At 41.0% G+C, this 20,732-nt stretch overlaps 1 protein-coding gene across 2 annotated transcripts; it reads right to left on the reverse strand.

Annotated features, from left to right (window-relative positions):
* Positions 1–8,121: 8,121 nt before the first annotated feature.
* On the reverse strand, positions 8,122–19,522 carry PCDH18 (protocadherin 18). Of its 2 annotated transcripts, none has more exons than XM_074950864.1 (4): positions 15,821–19,522; positions 14,818–14,903; positions 14,547–14,710; positions 8,122–9,207 (listed from the first exon to the last, which is right to left on the reverse strand). In XM_074950864.1, the coding sequence occupies exons 1-4, from the start codon at positions 18,323–18,325 to the stop codon at positions 8,537–8,539; spliced, it is 3,426 nt and encodes a 1,141-aa protein (XP_074806965.1). In that variant the 5' UTR covers positions 18,326–19,522; the 3' UTR covers positions 8,122–8,536. The 2 variants fall into 2 exon arrangements, with proteins under 2 accessions (XP_074806965.1, XP_074806964.1); XM_074950863.1 differs by having other exon boundaries at positions 14,818–14,906.
* Positions 19,523–20,732: the final 1,210 nt, after the last annotated feature.

Genomic DNA, 20,732 nt, shown 5'->3' on the forward strand with positions numbered 1-20,732 from the left:
CATACCATGTGAGTGTTGGGGCAGAAAAAGAGTCTGCATCTTATTAGGCATCAGCCCAAAGAGTGAGGAGAAGAAGAAGAAGAAGAAGAGAGAGAGCATGATTCCTCCCCAAACTCTACCACAGAAATGGGCGGATGAGCTGGCAGAATAAGCAGCTTTCTCTTGAGATGAGCTGGCAGAATAAGCAGCTTGAGGAGTCTTGCCCACAGAACAGTCACCATATGTTTGGCTCCCAACCCTGCAGCAGACAGCCTAAGGAATGATGCACTGAATTCAAACAGATTCCTCTCTCAAGAGCTTACAGACATTAAGTATTTTCAATTGTTTGCCAAGTTTTAAACTGATGATGGTGGAACCATGAGACTCAATGAATCAGGTTCTGCACAAACATAGTATATACCCCAAACATCACAAACCTAAATGGAAACATACACAATAAAGGAACAAATGCTGGATGGCTCACCAATCACAAATGATGAAACACTCTGATTAGCTGACATGAAGAATGCAGCTCTTAATCCTCTGTTTGCTGTGGGTGCCTCTATAGCTGTTCTCCATTCAGCATATCTTTTCTGAACTAGTTTAATATTAGTGCTGCCATGTGGGCCACATGCTGGGTTATAAATTTAATCCTGCTCCTTCCTCCAACCCCCGACTTGTACACCCTTATGTATTGATGTCACTGAGTTTGGCAAGACAAAAGAATGCAGGATCATGCCCCAGTTAAAAAAGCTTGATTTAGCTAGTTATCTGTTTTGTTTATTTTATTTTGCATAAGTTGCTGAAATAGTAACAATGGCACTGTGGAGCTGAATTTCAGAGAACTATAACATATACATTCAAAGCTTCCTCATGGTAATTAAATTAGTATTGCTGATGGGATATGATTTGGCAGCCTATTTAAGTTCCATTTCTAATGAAAACATCACAGAAAATGCTGTAAAGAAGAACTTACTTGTTCAGTTTTGAAATATGAGACTATGTTGCAGAGGTCTCCTTATCAGGGAGGAATATTCAAGGACATGGGAGTATTTAGAAACAAATATAAAGAAACAACAAGTTATACAAACGGCTGGTGATAATCTCTGATCTTCTGGCTTTCATTAAAGCAGCACTTATACAGACACATAAGAAACACACCAGAACTCAGAAAGAATAGTACCATCAAGATATATGTATGTAAGCTCCCTCTCACTGTCTATGTATAGCTACTTATCTCAGTGCATAGTCCATTAAAAATGCTAAATTAATAAAGTTAAGATTGCTTATGAAACACTAACCACAGCTATGTGTGGATTGTTATCCTCTCTTTAATTACATATTCATATATTATGAATATGTAATTTTTCAAAAAATTTTCAAAAATTACACTATGTTGTACAGGTTTTATGCCACTTTAAATATACATTAGACACTTTTGTTATGTTTTTCATTCTTGTACACATAGACCAGTTTAATTGCCGTAATGACCAATATATCCTTACTGACAAAGACTTTATACATATACTCTTCTTTCTATGGCATATATTTTAACAATTTAGTTGAGGATATATGCTTTGTACCTATTATTTTCAACCATCAGCACAATTTCCTTGGGTGATATTCAGGGAATGAAGGAATTAACAATGAATCTAACTTACTTGAAAATGTAGGTGACCTACATATGCTGACAAATTTTCACTATTACCCTGTGATCTTAAACTTTATACAACATACTAGAGATTGAGATCCCAGACACTGAGACTCACTGTTGTGTGTGGCGAGGGGGAGGTTGGATTGTTGGTTTGTTTGGGTTTTTTTGCAGTGTAGACATACCTTACATGGACTTTGTACATCTGAAAATCTTTTTGTTGTTTGTCTGCAGCCATACCACCTTTTGCTGTGATCTTGTACACCCACTAGATAGATGTGCTTGGTGTGCTTAATACACGGATAGATGTCCTCCAAGGAACATCCAGGTTCTGTTGGAAGAGGTGTTGGTGATTCACTTTGTAGCACTCTTCCCTCTGAATCAGTACTGAACCAGATTCCCAGAATGGTGTGAAAGACATGGTGTTGCTGGAAGTGTCGTCTTCCCTATCAGAAGTAAAACAGAGCTCCTAATCATTTATCATTAAAAACACATCATGGTGCTATCTGCAATAGTGTGTGGAGTATCCATATTTCAGTCTGGGTTGTTTTCCAATTCTGCCTGCCTGAGTCTCCCTTGAGTTTCAAGTAAACAAGGTATTCGCTACTGGCTCTCCTGCACTGTTGTGGATTGTTTCAGTTTGTTTTAAACTATTGCTATGTTTCACCACAGAGATATCTGTACTTCAGGGGAGGAGTAATTGATCCCTGTGAATAAGGAGGAGGGTCTTTAATGGTTACACATTGTTTTGGTGATGTAAAGTGCTGTATAACTGCTCAGTATTATTATGCCTTATTGACTAAAGTGAAAATGTGTGTGCTGGGAGGGAGTGACACTAGACCTACTCAGGAGTGACACTAGACCTCCCATTGCATGCCTTACTCAATGTAGACAGTAGGTTGACCTTAAGACATTATGTAATTAACAAACAAGGGAAGTGAAATAGTTGTGGATTTTCCTTATATTATTTTAGAAACTTACGTAGGTTTTTCTCAGCGATCTTCTATTTAAGGTTCAGCTTTTGCCATCGTTACTAAAGTTTAAATCCAAGCCTTTCTTCACAAATCTCGTCTCTCAGAAAAAGTTCACAAGTTTCTCCTCCATTATGTCCCATAGCATGGCAAGTTTATTTATAACACATAAAGCTGAGAAAATCAGGGACTTTCAAGTACTCTAACCTTTGAAAAGATACAAGATCCTTTAAGGGTTGTAAATTGGGAAGGAAATGGGATTTCCTAGGATTTTCTCTGGATTTTAAACTCTTTATAAAAAGCTGGGAAATTTTCAACAAGGCTTAGTTACTTGTTGATGGATTTATTTTTGTTTATGTTTTAGACTCATACAGGCCAGAAGGGACCATCAAAATCATCTAGTCTGACCTCCTGCACACTGCAAGACACAGAACCTCACCCACCCCCTCCTGTAATAGACCCCCTAACCTCTGGTTGAGTTACTGAAGTCCTCAAATCATGATTAAAAGACTTCAAGTTACAGAGAATCCACCATTTACACTAGTTTAAACCTGCAAGTGACCCATGTGCCATGCTACAGAGGAAGGTGAACTCCCCTTCCCCCCTACCCCCCGCGCAAGGTCTCTGCCAATCTGACTTGGGGAAAAATTCCTTCCTGACCCCAAATATGGCAGTCAGTTAGACCCTCAGCATGTGGATGAGACCCACCAGCCAGACACCTGGGAAAGAATTCTCTGTAGTAACTTAGAGTCCTCCCCATCTAGTGTCCCATCACTGGCTGTTGGAGATATTTGCTGCTAACAGTCACATATTGACTAGATGCCATTGTAGACAGTCTCATCATACCATCCCCTTCCTAAACCTATCAAGCTCAGTCATGAAGCACGTTAGGCTTTTTTTTTTGCCTCCACTGCTCCCCTTGGAAGGCTGTTCCAGAACTTTACTCCTCAAATGGCTTTTTTGTTTTTTTCTTTTTAATCCATTATTGTAAATGTACTCAAGAGTCAGGTTGTAGGTTAGTTCAAAGACTTTATTCACAGCCACATCCTCCAGATTGTTTATGCTAATGGATTCACTGGAGGGTAAAGCATGATGTATTGAATACAAAAAGATTTTTAAATGCAAATGTAATATGCCATTCTGAAGTGATGGCTCTTGAACTGCTACTTGTATATGTTTGTATATCACTTCACTGGTATCAGATTTGGTCTTTTTGCATCCATCCCAGATGTGGCTAAATAAACATGAGAAGGCCCTGGAAAAAATGGCTGGGTTTGCCTTAAAAGGGAGATTGTGGAAGCCCGATCATTGGATGTTTTTAAGAATAGGTTAGACTGTCTAGGTTTACTTGATCCTGCCTCAGAGCAGGGGGCTGAAGGATCTCTCAAGGTCCCTACCAGCCCTATATTTCTATGATTCTAAGCCTTTTATATTAAACGTTCCAGGATTACCACCTGTGCATCAGGAGAAACACTAGTGCAGATAGGACATAATGGCTTATGGCATTTTTACCATCAAACAACATCACAGCCTATACAAATATTTCCATCAATCTGCTCACCAAACAGCACTCCCCCTCCCCCACTCTACCTGCGGCTCCAGTTCCCCTCTGTGGTGGCTTGGGCTGGGGCTGTGCTACCCACCCTCCTGGTGCTCTGGGGCCTGTGTGCCGGGGGGCTGCAGCCATGCGCTGCCTGCCCTTCTGGTGCTCCAGGATTGGGGGAGGGGGTAGCCTGGGGCAGGGCCGATGGCCACAGCAGAGGAGAGAGGTGCAGAAGGAGTAGGACCTGGAGCAGAAGGGGCAGGGCTGGGGCTAGTCCCAGCCTGCAGTTCACAGGCTACCTGTTAAGCTATGCCATTTGAGGAGCTGTTTTGACTGTTGCAATTCAGATGATATCTAAGTAAACAAACATTTTTGCTCCTAGAGACCTTACACATTGTATAACTAGTCTTATTACCTGATAACACCCTTCAGGTTCATGCACAGACCAAACACCATTTGACCATCTGTTGCAACAGAACTTCCTTCCAGGACAACTTTAGGTGGTTTTTGACATTTGGATGCACAGTGATACTGAGGAAATTTGCTTGGATCTATTTTTGCTTAGCAGATCCCCTTTGCAAACACTGACTTAAATCATTGAGACTATCCATGTGAAATGGCTGATGGGCATAAACTGCTTTAAGGATTTTAAATTTAAAACAGGTTGGTAATCCCCAGTGGACTAGGGGACTGTGAAAATGGATCTTACCCAGCTGCCCTGAGAGTTTGTAAGCAGTAACATTTATAAAGTTTGAGCCTGAAGGCCAGATACCTCCTCCTCTAGGAACAGGGAGTTAGCTCTAAGTTTATTTATGAAGGGGGAATACTTTTCACAGGATTTAAACTGAAGGTTTTAGTCCCTCTGACACCTACTTCTGGGCAGATAAAGAGGAGGATTTTAGCTTTTTCACTGACCTGAATATACAATTTCCAAGCCTACTTGCTATTACCAGGGGCTGACACATTGTGAATCTCTGCCATACTTTGCAACAGTCCCAATGTGGCTGGGACCGTCCCACATTAGATAAGCATATCCTGTGTGTTTCCAATAATACAAGCCAGTGTCAGGCATCCAGAAGCTACCTAATGTGGTATTCACTGTAATGCCGGCCCCTTGTCACTAGGGGCTATTCTTCCAAGCAGGCAGGAGGAATTTGGTCTGTGACTAATCAGATTACCTCAGCTTTTCCTCAATGCCTCTTTCCGTGGTAACTCAGAGCCAGGGAACTAACACAAGGCATGTGGCCTTTTGTGGCAGCCCTAGGGGTACATACAGCCAAGAACACAAAGGAACAGGAACACAGTGGGAAATACAGAGTATATGGAATTGGGGAACATGTGGAATTAGGACCTTGGGGAACTGGAACTGGCTGGGCAAGGAGATTGGGCCTGGGAGCCAGGAAAGGAAACTGGGAGTGAAAGACTAGGTAAAGGATCAAAAGGAGACAAACCTGGGGTGGGGGGGGGGAGGGGAATGGTCAGAAGTGTCTGTGCACACTGGAATCCATATGCCTTCAGAGCCTAGAATGGATCCCATGATTTTTGACTATCATCATTCCTCTGGTATCAGCAAACATCTATAAAAGTGCCTGGCAATGACTCCCATCCCCCTCTAGTGCTGGTGACCCATGTGGTATGCCCATGGTGCTACATGATGGAATTTCTGATTTTTCAATTTTCTTTTTTAAAAGTGAAGAAAATTGCATATAAAAATCTATGCTAAAAGCACAGTATTCAGGTTGCAAAATAAAGCATTCAAAAATTAGGAAATGCCAAATTAAGGTTGCTTATGCAGCCTTATTTTGCCCCCTTTGGTCATAGGCGTAATTAATTAGAGGATCACTTTTTTTTCCCCCACAGGACCCATGCTGCTGGCTGTAGGAGAACTGCTGCATTTGTTTTAGAAGTCAGAAAGTGGATAGTGACTGCAGGGGGTTGCAGAAAGAGCATCAAATGGTCTCGTAGTTAAGGCAAGTAAATGGAAAACTGGAATCTGTCCCTGTCACTACCGAAAAGTTCCTCTGTGATGCTGGGCAAGTCACTTAAACCAAAGTTGGTGTCCCTAGCCTCTGTTTGCCAGACAGGGGTAGCAGGTTTGTATAATTTTTGGTGGTGCCTAGAATGGGTCCTCGTCACACCTGCACCCCACACCTGCCTAAGGCTCTGGGAGGGAGTTTGGGTGTGGGAGGGGTGCAGGCTCTGGGATGGAGTTTGGGTGCTGGATGCAGGCTCTGGGCTGGGGCATGGGGTTGGGGTGTGGGAGGGGGTTTGGGTGCTGGGTGCGGGCTCTGGGAGGGAGTTTGGGTAGAGGAGGGGGTTTTGGGGTACAGGCTCTAGGCTGGGACAGGGGGTTGGGGTGCAGGAGGGGGGTTGGGTGCAGGCTCTGGGCTGGGACAGAGGGTTGGGGTGTGGGGCTGGCCCGGGGATTAGGAGTTTGGGGTGCAGCAGGCAGGCTGCCCCAGGGCTAGGGCAAGGGGCCAGAGAGTACTTGCCCAGCTCTCTCCCCGCTGGCAGCAATGAGCTCCGGGGGGGGGGGGCCTCCCCACCCAGCATGACACTCATTCAAGCCCCCCCAGGCTGCTGTTCAGAAAGTCCAGCCAGGATACCCCCACACCCTCTTGGAGTCGCCTGACTGGGTGGTGGGAGGGTGTGGCTACCATGTGCCTCCTCCCTCTGCAAGTGCAGCAGCTGCCTCAGCCTGGGTCCCAGAGCCGCTCCCTTGTAGTCGGCAGCAGCCTGTGAGGGAGCGGCTGCCCACTACCCAGGGAAGGGGTGCACAGGGGTGGCAGGTGGGACTGGGGGACTCTTTGTGGGATGCACGTGGGGTCGGGGGAGAGACTCGGCCCTGAAAATTGGTAGAGCTGGGTCCCCTGAATTTGCTGCAGCCCAGGCACCACAGGCCCATACAACTCGCTGGCACTGTTGTCAGAAGCTGGGAATGGGTGACAGGAGATGGATCACTTGATGATTACCTGTTCTGTTCATTCCTTCTGGGCACCTGGAATTGGTCACTGTTGAAAGACAGGATACCTGGCTAGATGGACCTTTGGTCTGACCTAGTATGGCCGTTCTTATGTTCTTAATTTTTCCCAGGTGGTCACTAATTGTGTTGTCCTCATTTTCTGGGTGCCTGACTTGAGACTCTGGGGGTCTGACTTGGAGAAGTGCTGAGCACTCACAGCTGCAACTAAGGTCAATAGGAGTTGTACTTTGAACATATACAGTTCTATATAATGCTATGTACTTTGAAAAAATCAGGTCCTATGTGTCTCAATCAGCATTAGTGTATATTTTTTACCTCCATCACTCTGTTTTCAGAGCAGGGTTTGAAGTGTACAGTAAATAAGGCATGGGACCACTAATTGACCAATGAAGAGAAAACAAAATAGTGAACAGCTGTTTATTAAGTAAGCACCGTCCATCCTGTCCACTGAGACAGGTGTCCTGTGGAATAAATAGTATGTGATCATGAATTAAAAACTGTATCATAAGGCATATGCATGGTGGCCCATAGAATTCCCTTTTGGGCTTCAACACAGAGTGACTGACTGCTCAGTATCTGGAAATAAGAAAGCTAGTCGTGACTTGGCGGTCATGGCTAGAAAGATTATTTTGTTGGCAAGGGGGGAGAGTGTCCCTGCAGTATACCCTTTTATTCCCACTACCAGAGAGGTCCTGAATCAGGCTGACCCATCTGGGAGAGGTTGGGTGCAACTCTTGTCTGAGCTTCTCAGTATCACTGTTGAGATGGCCAAAGGAGTTTGTCTAAGATCAATACTCGTTCTCAGTGGTGGTTGTGCCTCTGGAGAATGCCACCATCCCTCCTCACCCCTATCATTTAATTAATGGCTTATAAGAGACTGACTCTCTGAACTGGCATGAAAATAAGAAGAACATTTTAGGCTTCATGGGAGTTGACAACTCTTTATTGTAACAATGAAACACTGCAACAAGGTGTTGGATCAGTTACTGAAACTAATGTATGGAGAATGTTTCAGTGGGGTTGGGTCTGTGCTGTAACATTTGAAACTCTTTACAAAACCGTGAAAAGTAACATTCCTGTCTTTGATTTAGTTTACACACCTGCTTGGCAAGAAAGTCAAATGGTGCTAGTTATATATACTGAGGAAAACATGCTTGCCATGGGAGTACAAAAATAAAATTTATTTGTTAAATTACACATAAATATAAGGTACAAATGTATTTTTAAAATACAGATAAAGATAATCACACTTGCATTGTGTACATATGAAAATACAGTATTTTAATATTCAACATACACAGACACATTTATGATAAATGCAACTAATTGGCAATGCCAGTTCTTTTCATTCTGGTTCTTTTTTCCTCCAGTTTTCCATAAATATGGAAAAATATGATATAAAAAACCCTCTAATTCTGCCGGACATCTTGCAGCAGTTTGTTAATTTCTGCTACCAGCTCACTGGCATCCATTAGTTCATGTTTTCCATCACTGAGGTGGTTAAGCACATTGTCAAAGTCATCTTCTTCATAGTTCTCTGGGATTTCTTCCATGGCTGGCAGCCATTTAGAGGAAGGTTGTGCACTCGAGTGAGTCCCTAGCATGGCCCCAGTGTTGTTTGCAGGGTTTTGGAAATGTGTACTGGCTGCCCATGCTGCCACCCCTTGTGGGTAGCTTACAGTCTTGGCTGGTAAATGTCCCTTCCTGCGCTCCAGTGAGTTTGAGCGATTCATTTCATTGCATTCTGTATAGGTGTCCAGTGAAGGAGGCAACAGGCGCTGAAAAACGCTGCTCATTTCAGAGAGGAGAGATGAAGTACAGATGTCATCTGACTCTTCCTCATTTTGACAGTCTTTACCAAATGTTGAAAAGCTCTTTTTCTTTTCATTGGAATCAACAGGCTGTGAATCTTCTTCAAATGCCTGCTGCTGCTGCTGCTGCTGCGGCGGTGGCGGCTGAAATTCCTCCCCAGGAATAAACATGTTACTTCTGTAATCAGAAGATGGAGAGGGCAGAGGTGGCATCCAGCATTGGTCAGAGTGTCCCAGAACTCTACATTCCTCTGTGCATAGCCTCATTGCTATAATCAAAACCAAAATCGGAGATTAATGTTCAGATTCAATTATACAGATTACTCACAATTACAGGGATCAGCACTAGTGCATATTAAAGGACCTGAGATCCAAAGCTCTGATCAGCACCTGAATTTCTCCAAAGATCAGAGGTGGTCAGATCCAGTGTTGTCGGTCTCCCATTACAGGGAAGTTCATATGTATTTTTAGTCTGTAAGTAAGGATGATAAATATATAAAATATAAGATAACTATATAATTTTTAAACTTGTTTGAAGAACATATTATACCATTGCTTCAGTGAATCCCAAGAACATAAGTGGCCTGGGTGACTTAAAAGTTCGAGGTTAGAGCACTGTCTTCTCATACAAGACTGTCTGATAAATAAAGAGACAGGGTGCTGAGGGAATATCTTTTACTGGACCAACTTCTGTTGGTGAGAGAGACACACTTCCAAGCCACACAAAACTCTTCTCAGGTCTGGGAAAGATACTCTGAGTGTCACAGCTAAACACTTAGAGTACCTTTCCCAGACCTGAATAAGTTGGTCCAATAAAAGATATTACCTCGCCCATCTTGTGTCGCTAAGATCCTGGGACCAACATAGCTTCAACTACACTGTATATAACATCTGGTGAATGCCTTTCATGAACGAAAATTAAGAAGTTTCCCTCTTTCATCTCCTAGTTGCAATTCAGTGAAGAGAGCAAGGGAACAGGATAGAAGGATATGGGAGGAAAACAATAAGGAAAAGAAAATGAGGGAGAAGAGAAAGGAGAGAGAACAGAGAAGATATGGAGTTATCTCCATCTTCTCCAACTCTTGTCTCCTCTTAAGGGTCTGCTAGTAACACAATGAATTACCAAATAGGTGAAGCAGATTTTAATCCAACCTCATGACATTTTAGGCCACATTTATGCCCAGTATATCTCCATTAACTTGAGTGGAGTTACTCTAGGGATGCATTTGGCCTTTTGGGGGGACTGGCTGGTTTAATACCTCCAGTTGTTGACTGACATAGAGTGACTATACAGACTACAAAGAGGAGCAACCAAGGACTTAAGGGATCTGGGCCCATAGAATCATAGAATATCAGCGTTGGAAGGGGCCTCAGGAGGTCATCTAGTCCAACCCCCCTGCACAAAGCAGGACCAGTCCCCAATGTTTGCCCCAGATCCCTAAATGGCCCCCTCAAGGATTGAACTCACAACCCTGGGTTTAGCAGGCCAATGCTCAAACCACTGAGCTATCCCTCCCCCCGCCCCGCGCCCTGCCCCGCCCCAGGATGAATGCTAAATGGAGAAAATGGGTGGTTCCCCTGCTTTTTGCCCAGTGTTTGTGGGTGGAGGAAGAAAAGGCAGGATTGGCCAGCTACTAACCCACCCGAGCCATGTAAGACTGAACTCACATTCCTACCCAAAGAGGTACTGGAGGGGAATGACCATCCAGCCCCCTGAAGAATTGTAGTAGGGTTGACTAGGAATGGAAGCATGTGCAGCCCCTTTTAAAACACAGTAAACAGTGAGTGGAGGCCATGTGCAGAGAGACGATGCCAGGAGAGAGGCCTAATTTCCACTTCTGAATGCTGGAAAAGGAAACTACTTGTTTCCTACCTGATGTTGAAGCTAATGGGAGTTGCAGCTGCTCAACACCCTCAGAATTACCTCAGTAAATGTATTTAATTCCAAATAAGAACACTGGGATTGTCATAACCCATCAGGATAGTGGTCCATCTAGCCCAGTATCCTGGCTCTGATAGAGGCCAGTACCAGATACTGCACAGTAAAGTTCAAGAAGCACAGATATAAACAATTATAGAACAACTTTTGATTATGTGATAACTTGCCCACAGGGCAAGCTGCTTCTTAATTCCATCAGTTAATGGTTAGACTGTGCCTTGAAGAATTGGGGTTTATATCCTTTCTATCTTTTTATTTTATATACCTATATCATATCCTTTTTTATTTGTCTTTTCTCAAAACTAAACTAAATAGTCCTAAACTTTGCAGTGTCTCCACATAAATTTCCTCATGCCCCTAATCATTTTCCTCACCTGTCTCTGGACCACTTCAATATCTGCTACATCATTTCTGAGATAGAGTGACCAGAACTGAACACAATATTCCAGGTGAGAATATGCCATTGATTGATATAGTGGCACTCTAATATTGTCAGTATTATTTCCCTACCATGCTTTATACAGTCTAACACATTGTTTCCTTTTGAAGGCAATTTAAAATTCCTCTAGGTTTATACTCACTTCCTTTCTTACATCAGGGAGTACGAAATTTAGCAGAAATATAGATGGCTGGAAGCCAGATTTTACACTGGGTGTTGCAAATGAGGTAGTGATGGGTGAGCCTCAAAAGATTCATCTACATAAAAAAATTGGTGTTTAAAGTGTTGGTTTAGGTGTTTGAAATGCCTATGAAGTGCTTTGTTTCCACACATTAAATGTGCTTATAATGTTTCACAGGCAATGCCAGTACCATTGTGGTTGCACCAGCTCTTGACAAGTCTTGAAGATATCTCCACCCACAATGGTTAAATCAAACTAATTTAGTTCTAGTGTGGATGTGAATGAAATGCATTATAGCTGCACTGGTTCAGTTGGACCTTTCAGTACAATTCCAGTGCAATTCTGTGAATTAATAGAGAACTGCAGGACCATTAGTGTGTCACCGTTCATTGGCCAAGTTCACTCAAGGCCAAAGGCTTGTCACATTTAAATCAGTCGGGGTTTTGCCATTCACGTTAGTGAGACCAAGATTTAGCAGTATAAAAGAAGAGCAATATTATGAACAAATGATCAAAAGCCCTACTGTATTTGCGAGTGGGCTTGAATTTTTTCCATCGCCCCAGGTATGCCTCCCTCCTTATGTTGGAACAAGCAACTTATTCCAGCAATCAGGATGTTAATGATGAGGGTTAACGATGTCCCACTTTGTCCATAAGTCAGCAATAGAAAAGATATAAATGTAAAATGGTATGGGTTAAGACTGAAATGTCAGAAGTAACTCTGAATGTATGTTTTTTTCAAAACCTTAAACCTACAGGTAAAGGTTTTTTATATATTTTTAAGGGAGAAAAAAGAAATGTTTTCATGGAAATTTAAAATGTTCTTCTGATCTTACAATTTTTGAGGTTCTCCCACAAATTCCTATGTATGGGAGATGGTCCATTCCTTCCTGGTTCCATCTAGACAGAAAATATTGAAAAAAACTATCTTACAGTATTTTGACCCTGTGACTTCTGGTCCAGGTGCAAATGCACAGACACTTAAAAATAGAGGGGCACGGAAGGAAGAAGCTGACCTTAGGAAACCTGAAGAAAGTTTCCATTCTAGTTTTTGTGAGTTTGGCATGAACACGCAGATTAATTCATATGTTATCTTAACTGGTTCATGTATAACTAATGGAGTGGCTAGGGCTATGCACTTAAACAAATATTGAGAGTGGGATTTTCTAAAGCACTCCATGTTAGCCTAACTCTGTTCCCCTTGTAATCAATGAGAGAGTTTTAACATTCACTTCAGTGGGATCACAGTTGGGCCAAATTTTGAAAATTTCACTCATTGGTTTTATATTTGGAGGGCTAATAGGAAGTTCTTTAAATGAATAATAGAAATTTCAGCTATCCAAGAATGTAAACGTTCCTTTTTTTCCCTGGCAACCCACAATCATCCAGCCAGGAAGTAGACAATTATTCGTTAGCTGCCACTGTGGAAGGATTCCAGTGCAAGAGTGTTGCATGTGAAGTCTCCCTTAGCAGCTGCTGAGAATTATAGTAAATTCTTCCCTACTTTACCACTCAAGGAGAAAAGATTTTTTTTCTAAAGTTGGATGGTACAGGGATAAATGGCTCCTAAGTAGCAACTTATTGGCAAGAAGAAAACAACAACAACAACAAAAAACCTTTGGGACTGTGGTCCTCAAGTGAAGTATATACTTCACTTGAGGACCACAGTCCCAAAGGTTTTTTGTTGGTATATACTTCACTTGAGGTATATACTTCACTTGAGGACCACAGTCCCAAGGATATACTGGGGCACTTGGACCAACATATCCCCAGCTACCAAGGGCTAGGTGGGACTTCTGGATGGTAAATTGGACTCAGGAGTAGTGTGAGACCCTAGAATAGAGCAAAATCCACAAGAGAAGTGTTGAAGGTTTGAAAAGACAGAATTACATGTTTGGGGCCAAGGTGCACAGGAAAGGAAGGGCTCCAGGAGCCTTTTCATCTTAAACTCTCCACACGAGGGCCAGACAAAATTGCAGGCCCTTCTAGTTGCAAGGAGGTTGCAAGGCTTTGGCTCTACTCCATCCTGCTCTGCCAATGGCACCAGCTGGTTACAGAAGGAAGCATGCTATGCACCATCCTAAGGAGCAGTTCAGTGGGCACTCTTAACTTGCACCCTAGTGCACAGCAAATTGTAGAGCTACCCACCAGCCCCATTATGAGCCTAAGCCATACTGGCATAATCTGGCCCTGTAGGAAATGGCCTTCATATGCAAGGAGAAAACATTTCCTGTATATTTTGTATAGGCATTTAAATCTGGGCCCAACATTTATTTTCCAAACATTTAGGAGTAAAAAGTACAGGTAGTTGTATAAATATTGGGATTCTAATACAAAGCTCACTTCTGGGCCTAATGTGATTTCCAGGTCTCTTTTATTGTACTCATGAGTGAGCTTGAATTTACAAAAGGTTTATCTCCCTTTTGCATCCCCCCAAGGTATGCCTCTCTCCTTATGTTGGAACAATCAACTTACTCCAGCAATCAGGATGGCAGGTAATGAACTGCTTTGACATTCAGAACAAATACTGCCACATAGGTCATATTTATACATACTAATTTATTAGTGGAAAATACAATGCAGCTCTACACTTCCCTACCTAAAAACTACAGTCCATCACCTAACCAGTGCATTTTTAAACTCTGGAAGTCTGGATCCTATTATGGAAAATGCATCTGCCAAATTATAGTTCAGTGTATTTTTAACACACCACAACAGCCTGGTTCTCCACAAACATCCACCCAGTCATTAAAAATCTAGGGACACAGACCAGTTGATGCTTTTTGGGGGGGATTTAGAGCCAGCTCATGTGGCTGAAAATAATAGCAGAAACTGCCTACGCACTGCTCTCGGCAGATTTTCAATAGTGTCCCAGTCTTGAGTGCACCACCTGTGTTCTGGTTTTGGGGCACTATATATTGTAGAGCAGATGAAGGAGGAAATATAAAACTTGAAAGCTAAAGAATTTCTGCTTTCACAATGCTAACTACATCAATGTGACAGTCAGGGAGCACTGTAAATAAACTATTCAACTTTCATTGTGTTCTTACCTGCAGGAATTCTCCCATCTGTAAGGAAAAGGTCACTGAATCCTTCCCCAAGAAGTCTGTCAATTGGAGAATCTCTACCCAAATCATAATCACTGTCTCCTGCTTCACTATCACCACGGCCACTATCTTTCAAGCTAAATTTATCCATATCTTGTAGTGCATATCTGTAAACAGAAAAAACATGGTGATGGAATTATATTTTGTTATCTCATGTTCAGTATGTCATTCTCAGATAAAAATGTTTTGATCCTAATCTAACTGAAATCCTCACCTGTAGCTTCTGGAATATTTGTTGCCTCGAAAACTTGGTCTTGGCTGATATTGGCCCTGATGAAGCATTGAAAGAAGCTGAGAGACCTGCTAAAGAAAAGACGAAAACACTGATTCCTGGAAATAAAACCCAAATGTCTATTCAGAAAATCTTTAATTATTTACTTCTTTTTGGTTTCTTCTTTAAAATTTAATTAGAGCACATTCATGTGCAGATATAATGTAGTACAACTGGGTATTTACAGTATATAGTGTTTGCCATGGAAAACATCTGAAGGCACTTTACAGACAGAAAATGCAATGTTGTTCCTTAATCTCAGAACTCATACTAATTAATTAATTAACATTTAAAAACAATGGACTGCAAAGAGGAGGGGTTTTTTTGGTTTGGTTGGTTGGTTTTTTAAAGAAGAGATCAAAACTAATTTTTGGCACGACATGATCATATCCTGAAATAAAATTCCATTTAGAATTCGTTCTGTGTCCTTTAAAACTTTATATAGTGTATATATTTAAAAAATAAAATAGGCAGTTTCAAATTATGAAGATACTGGATGCACACATTCACACACTACCACCATCTGCTAGAGCAGCTACAGTTAAAATTGTAGCAGTGTTTCTACTATAAACCCTCATTTTAAGGAGTTTGTTCTGTCATTTGTACAAATAATTTGTGTGTTATACACTATATGTGTCTGAACACACACACATACACATGCACAGAAACCTGTACATCAATAATAAAGTAATGTGTATATTTTGTGTATATTTCACAAAGTTGTTTCAAAGTAAAGAAGAATCTAAAGAAATTATAATAGGTTTACTATAGTCTCTCATGTGCAGGATTGTTTTAAGATGCAATTGACAGCGTAGAACTGCAGTGCTGCATCCCTGAAAATAAATCTATAATACTTTTATACTGTCACAGACAGCATACAGAATGTAAACACACTCGTAGATGAGTGAATGAGTGAACACGCATGCAAAATAATATATGACTTTACCTCAACAGCTGGAGTAGCATGGGTGAGTTCCAGTGAGAAATTCTCTGGCACATGATTTGATGAGATTGTCACTAGACTGTTAAGTGATTGGTGACTATGGTGGCTTTGTCGACTGCTCATTTGTCCTCTTTCTAAGGTTGGAGATGATGAAGGAGAAGATCTGTGGTGAGATCTGATGGGTAAAGTGCCATTAACAGTAGGCACAAGTGTAATGTCACCTTTGTGAATCTGTCTTGATGGTCTTTTTGGGTGGTGCTGGTAAGTTGATTCTGCCACACGACAGTTGTAGGATCTTGTGTCCTTTTTCTCTCGATTGCATCTTGTAGCAAAGACAACCATAATGACCAACAACACTGCACATATTGATCCAAGTGATATAATTGTTATCATAGAAACATCCAGAGAGGGCTGGCTAATAAAGGTAGCTTCTGTGCTTGGAATTGCATAAACATATTCAAAAACAGTACATTTCAGAAGTGCTTTGGTACTGAGTGGAGGGCTGCCTTTATCCTGAACTATCACAAAAAATTCCCATTCTTTAGATGAAACAGATTCTATGCTAACATTAATATAGATGTCACATGATCTTGGGTCCATTACAAATATGTTTTCTTCATTGTCAGCTATTATGGAACAGCTTAGTTCTGAGTTCATACCAGAATCTCTGTCCATAGCCCTTATCCTAGTCACATGGGAACCACTCTCAGCATCTTTAGGGATTGAGATTTCTGCAGTGTTGTTGCGTAGTGCTGGTCCCACAATGACAGGAGCATTATCATTTTCATCAATAATAGTTAGCACAACTGTGGTATTACTAACAAGTTGCTGAGTTCCTCCATCTCTAGCTTGAACCACAAAGGTAATCTGATTTACTTCTTCATGATCAAAAGTTCTGAGTGCATAGATTGCACCATTGGATGGGTCAATGGTCACATAGGTGGTAATGGAACTTCCCAAAATATAACTTTCCAAAATAGTGTAGGTGACCTGTCCATTGTCCCCTAGATCTGGATCTGTGGCTGTAACAGATGTGATGTATGCACCTGGAGAGTTATTTTCTAAGATAACAACTTCATATCTGTTTGTCTGGAAGCGGGGTGGGTTGTCATTTTCATCATTGATTTGGACAGTAAAATGTTTCACTGTGGAGAGACTTGGTGTCCCCTTGTCTTCAGCTATAACAGTCAAACTATATTCAGATCTCTTTTCTCTATCTAGAGTAGCATTAGTCAAAATTAAATAGTTATTTTCATAAGTCTTTTGAAGTTTAAAGTGGCCATGCCCATGAAGCTTGCAAACTATCTCTCCATTCACGCCAGAGTCCTTGTCCTGTACCCTGACTATGGCAACAAAAGTGTCCATGGGTGACCCTTCAGAAATGTGAGCTATTTCCTCATTCCCAGGGGACATCAGGTTTAAATTAATTTCAGGTTTGTTGTCATTGACATCCACAATTTTAATGATAATTTTGCAATGAGCTGGGATAGAATTTGGACCCAAATCTTGAGCCTGAGCATCAATTTCGTAGGATTTGGTGATTTCATAGTCCACTTGTGACAGAAGGGTCAGATGGCCTTTCTCTGAGTCTATTTTAAAAGTCTCTATAATTTTGGAAGACACATGACTACTGAAAGAATACATGACTTTACCATTAGCGCCCTCATCTGGATCAGTAGCATTGAGGTCTATGAGCAAAGTACCCACTGGTGAATTTTCTAAGAGCTGAATTATATATGATTGTTGCTCAAAAACAGGACTGTTATCATTAGAATCAGAAATACTTATTTTTAGGATAGACGATCCAGATCGCTGAGGCACCCCCTTATCTGAAGCAGTGAGTTGGAGTTCGTAGCTTGACTTCAACTCCCGATCCAATTCTCTAACCACAATGAGTTCTGCATACTTGGCACCATCAGTCCTTGTTCGCACTTCAATATTAAAAAAATCATTTGCAGACAGTGAATAAGTGTGCAGAGAATTTTCCCCAACATCTGGATCAAAAGCACTGTCCAAAGGGATCCGGGTTCCTACAGCTGCACTCTCTGATATTTCGATAGGGATGAGAGCTCTGGAAAACTGGGGAGAGTTGTCATTAATATCCAGCACTTCAACTTCAACATGGAAAAGCTGCAGATGTTCAGTAGGCAGAGTGATCACATCAAACTCTATAGAGCAGTTTAAGTTTTTCTGGCAGAGTTGTTCCCGGTCAATTTTAGCTCCTATGCTGATTTCTCCATTATCCTCTCGGACTACAAGTAAAGGAGAATTCCCCCTTTGCATGGCTCGAAAACGAACTGAAGAAGGGTTAGGAATTTTAAATAAAACATCAGCTACATCCTCTGATAGTCTTGCAATTACTGATCCAACTCTCTGCTCCTCATAAATCCTGTATTTCAAATTCTTGCCTAGCACATCTTTACTGAAAGATATTATCATCAGTACAAAAAGGAACATAAAGTGCATTTTACTGCTGATTTGGTGCATTTGTAAGTTTTTGCAATTCATTTCTCCAAGCAAGTTAAAAAGCAATTCTTTCAACTTCCTTTGGTACCTTAAACCCAGTACACATCTGATCCTTTAAAACTTGAAAATGTCTTTTATAATATAGCAAAGTATTAATATCCTAGTATAGCTCAGAAAACTTTTTTTTTTGTATACACACCGTGTCAGGACTTCCAGATACAATCTGTATGCAATCCAATCTGTGTCATTTGTTTTCCTGCTCCTCTTCAAGGACGAAATTTGTCACATCAGTGTTTTCTCCTTCTGCAGTTAGTATCCATTTGTTGCAGAGTGCTAGCTGAATCTGCAGTGTATCTTTTCTGAGCGATCCTTTCCCTCTCACTGTTCAGCTGCAGACTAAACACCCTTGATTGCTGACTCCAGTCTAAAATCTGTGCAACTTCACTTCAACTCACACAAAGCTTTTGCCCGGCATGTGTTGAATTGCTTCCAGCCAATCAGCTTGCTTCCAAATCAAAGGCCAGTGAAGTCACACACACACACACAAAAGGCTGGGGGCAGGGTCCTCCTCCAGCATTCACTTTCTGTGAGTGTGCCACAACAAAGAGGAGACAAATTACTAAAGAAAAACTTTAAATCGACTTCTTGTCCTCTTTATTTATATGACACTTCAAATTGTTTTTGTAATTTTAATTAGTCTTCTTGCCTCCACAAAACGTGTAATCATTCTCCTGATTTATACACTTTGGAATCCTCTTTTTTTCAGCAAAACAAAATCTTTTTGAGTGCATTTGCTTAGTAAAGGACTTTAAGGTATCATATCTCTAATTATGTCTCAAGATCTTCCTCTTGCTCCTTTATTAATATATCGACACTTCTGCTTATTTCTGGGTAACCTGCTTTTCTTTAATGTCTGTGTTGCTAAATGGAGCACAAGCTTCTATGTCTCTCTTTTAGTTCTCTTTATAGTCTTCTTAAAAGAAAATCTTTGCAAACCCTTGCCCTTTAACTAGCTTCTTACTGAAGGATACTGCAGCAGTGTTTTGTACTATGTGCACTTGTCTTTTCCTGAGTAGGGTTCTTTTTATGTGTGCTTTATTATTTTGTTGTTCCTGTGGTTCTTCAGGAAATCCTTTTCATCTTAGTTAAAAAAGCAGTTCATGGTGAAGCATGACAATTCTGCTAAGGCACACCTTATACATGCCATCTGTTTAAAAAAAAAAACCAGCAACCTGAAGGATAGATGGAGTAGATGTCCTGTAAGTGGCAATTTAATCATACTTTTTCTTTTTGTGAAAACTATTTCCATATACTCTACACAAAAAACCCCCATAACATATTTGCATGCAAGAGTCAAATGCCTGAGTCGCTAATGTGTTTTGAGTACGTCAGAAATGCTATTGATTATTATGTGAGCCTTGTGCTGTATCCAGGCCACAGACACTGATATGTTCTCATTTCAAATATGATTATTTATGATGGGCTTTCTGTTCCCCTTCTCTGCACTTCCTTTTAAGTTTATCATTGTAGCCACATTCTGGCTGCTCTTTCATTCTTCTTTACATTATTTCTATGCTGACTTTATCCATTTGCTTGTTTGCTCATTCACATAATCTTACTATCACTTCTTTTAATTTTTTTCTTCTCCTTCCACTCCCCCCATACCCAGAAATGTAAAAAGTAAACAGCTGATTTTTCCACCTTACTTATTCTCAGCACAGCTCAGCCAAAGTCACTAAGAAGGTTCTTGTGGAAAAAGAAAGCAGAAGCGGCTCACCGTGAACTCTCCTTCTTTTTAAGCATTCAAAAGCATTTTATAAGCCATTGTCTCTTTTTTTCAGAAACCAGCACCGTGTGGCAAATTGTGCAGAATAGAAATGCCTATAATGAATGTATTTAGTACTGGGTCACGCCGATGAACATTCTGCCCCCATGAATAATACTGTTTTACAAGTTTGCAGGCCTTTCAAATTGCTGATCCCCAAACCCTATAGGCAAACTAGAAAAGCTAACACAAGCAACTGGGACTTTAGAAACCCATAGCCATCTGGCCTAAATCTCTAACAATCCAAGCCAATAATTATATCAATTCAGGCTTTCGGGAACCCCTTTGCAAACACCAAAAGAGCAAAGAAAGGAATTAGTAGCCATTCTAAGTTGGGGTGGAGAGAATTCAAAGATAAGCTAATTCCATTAGTTCATGGGCCGCTTTTCTTGCAGCCCTAATAAACCTTCCTAAAACATTTTTTCCAAAACTCAAAGTGCAATTTCTTTTTTGACAGTAACTGGAGAAATGGGTTCATTTTAAATTTTCTTCCTAATGTTAATTAAAAGTATTTTATTGTTTTTAAAACGTCATTTTAAACAAGAAGAGTGCAGGTCATGAATAATTCATAATGAAAAATAATTTCAGTGCTACATACTGAAATATTTAAAACATGGTGTAAAT

This window comes from Natator depressus, chromosome 4, assembly GCF_965152275.1.
Source record: "Natator depressus isolate rNatDep1 chromosome 4, rNatDep2.hap1, whole genome shotgun sequence".
Lineage (NCBI taxonomy): Eukaryota > Metazoa > Chordata > Testudines > Cheloniidae > Natator > Natator depressus.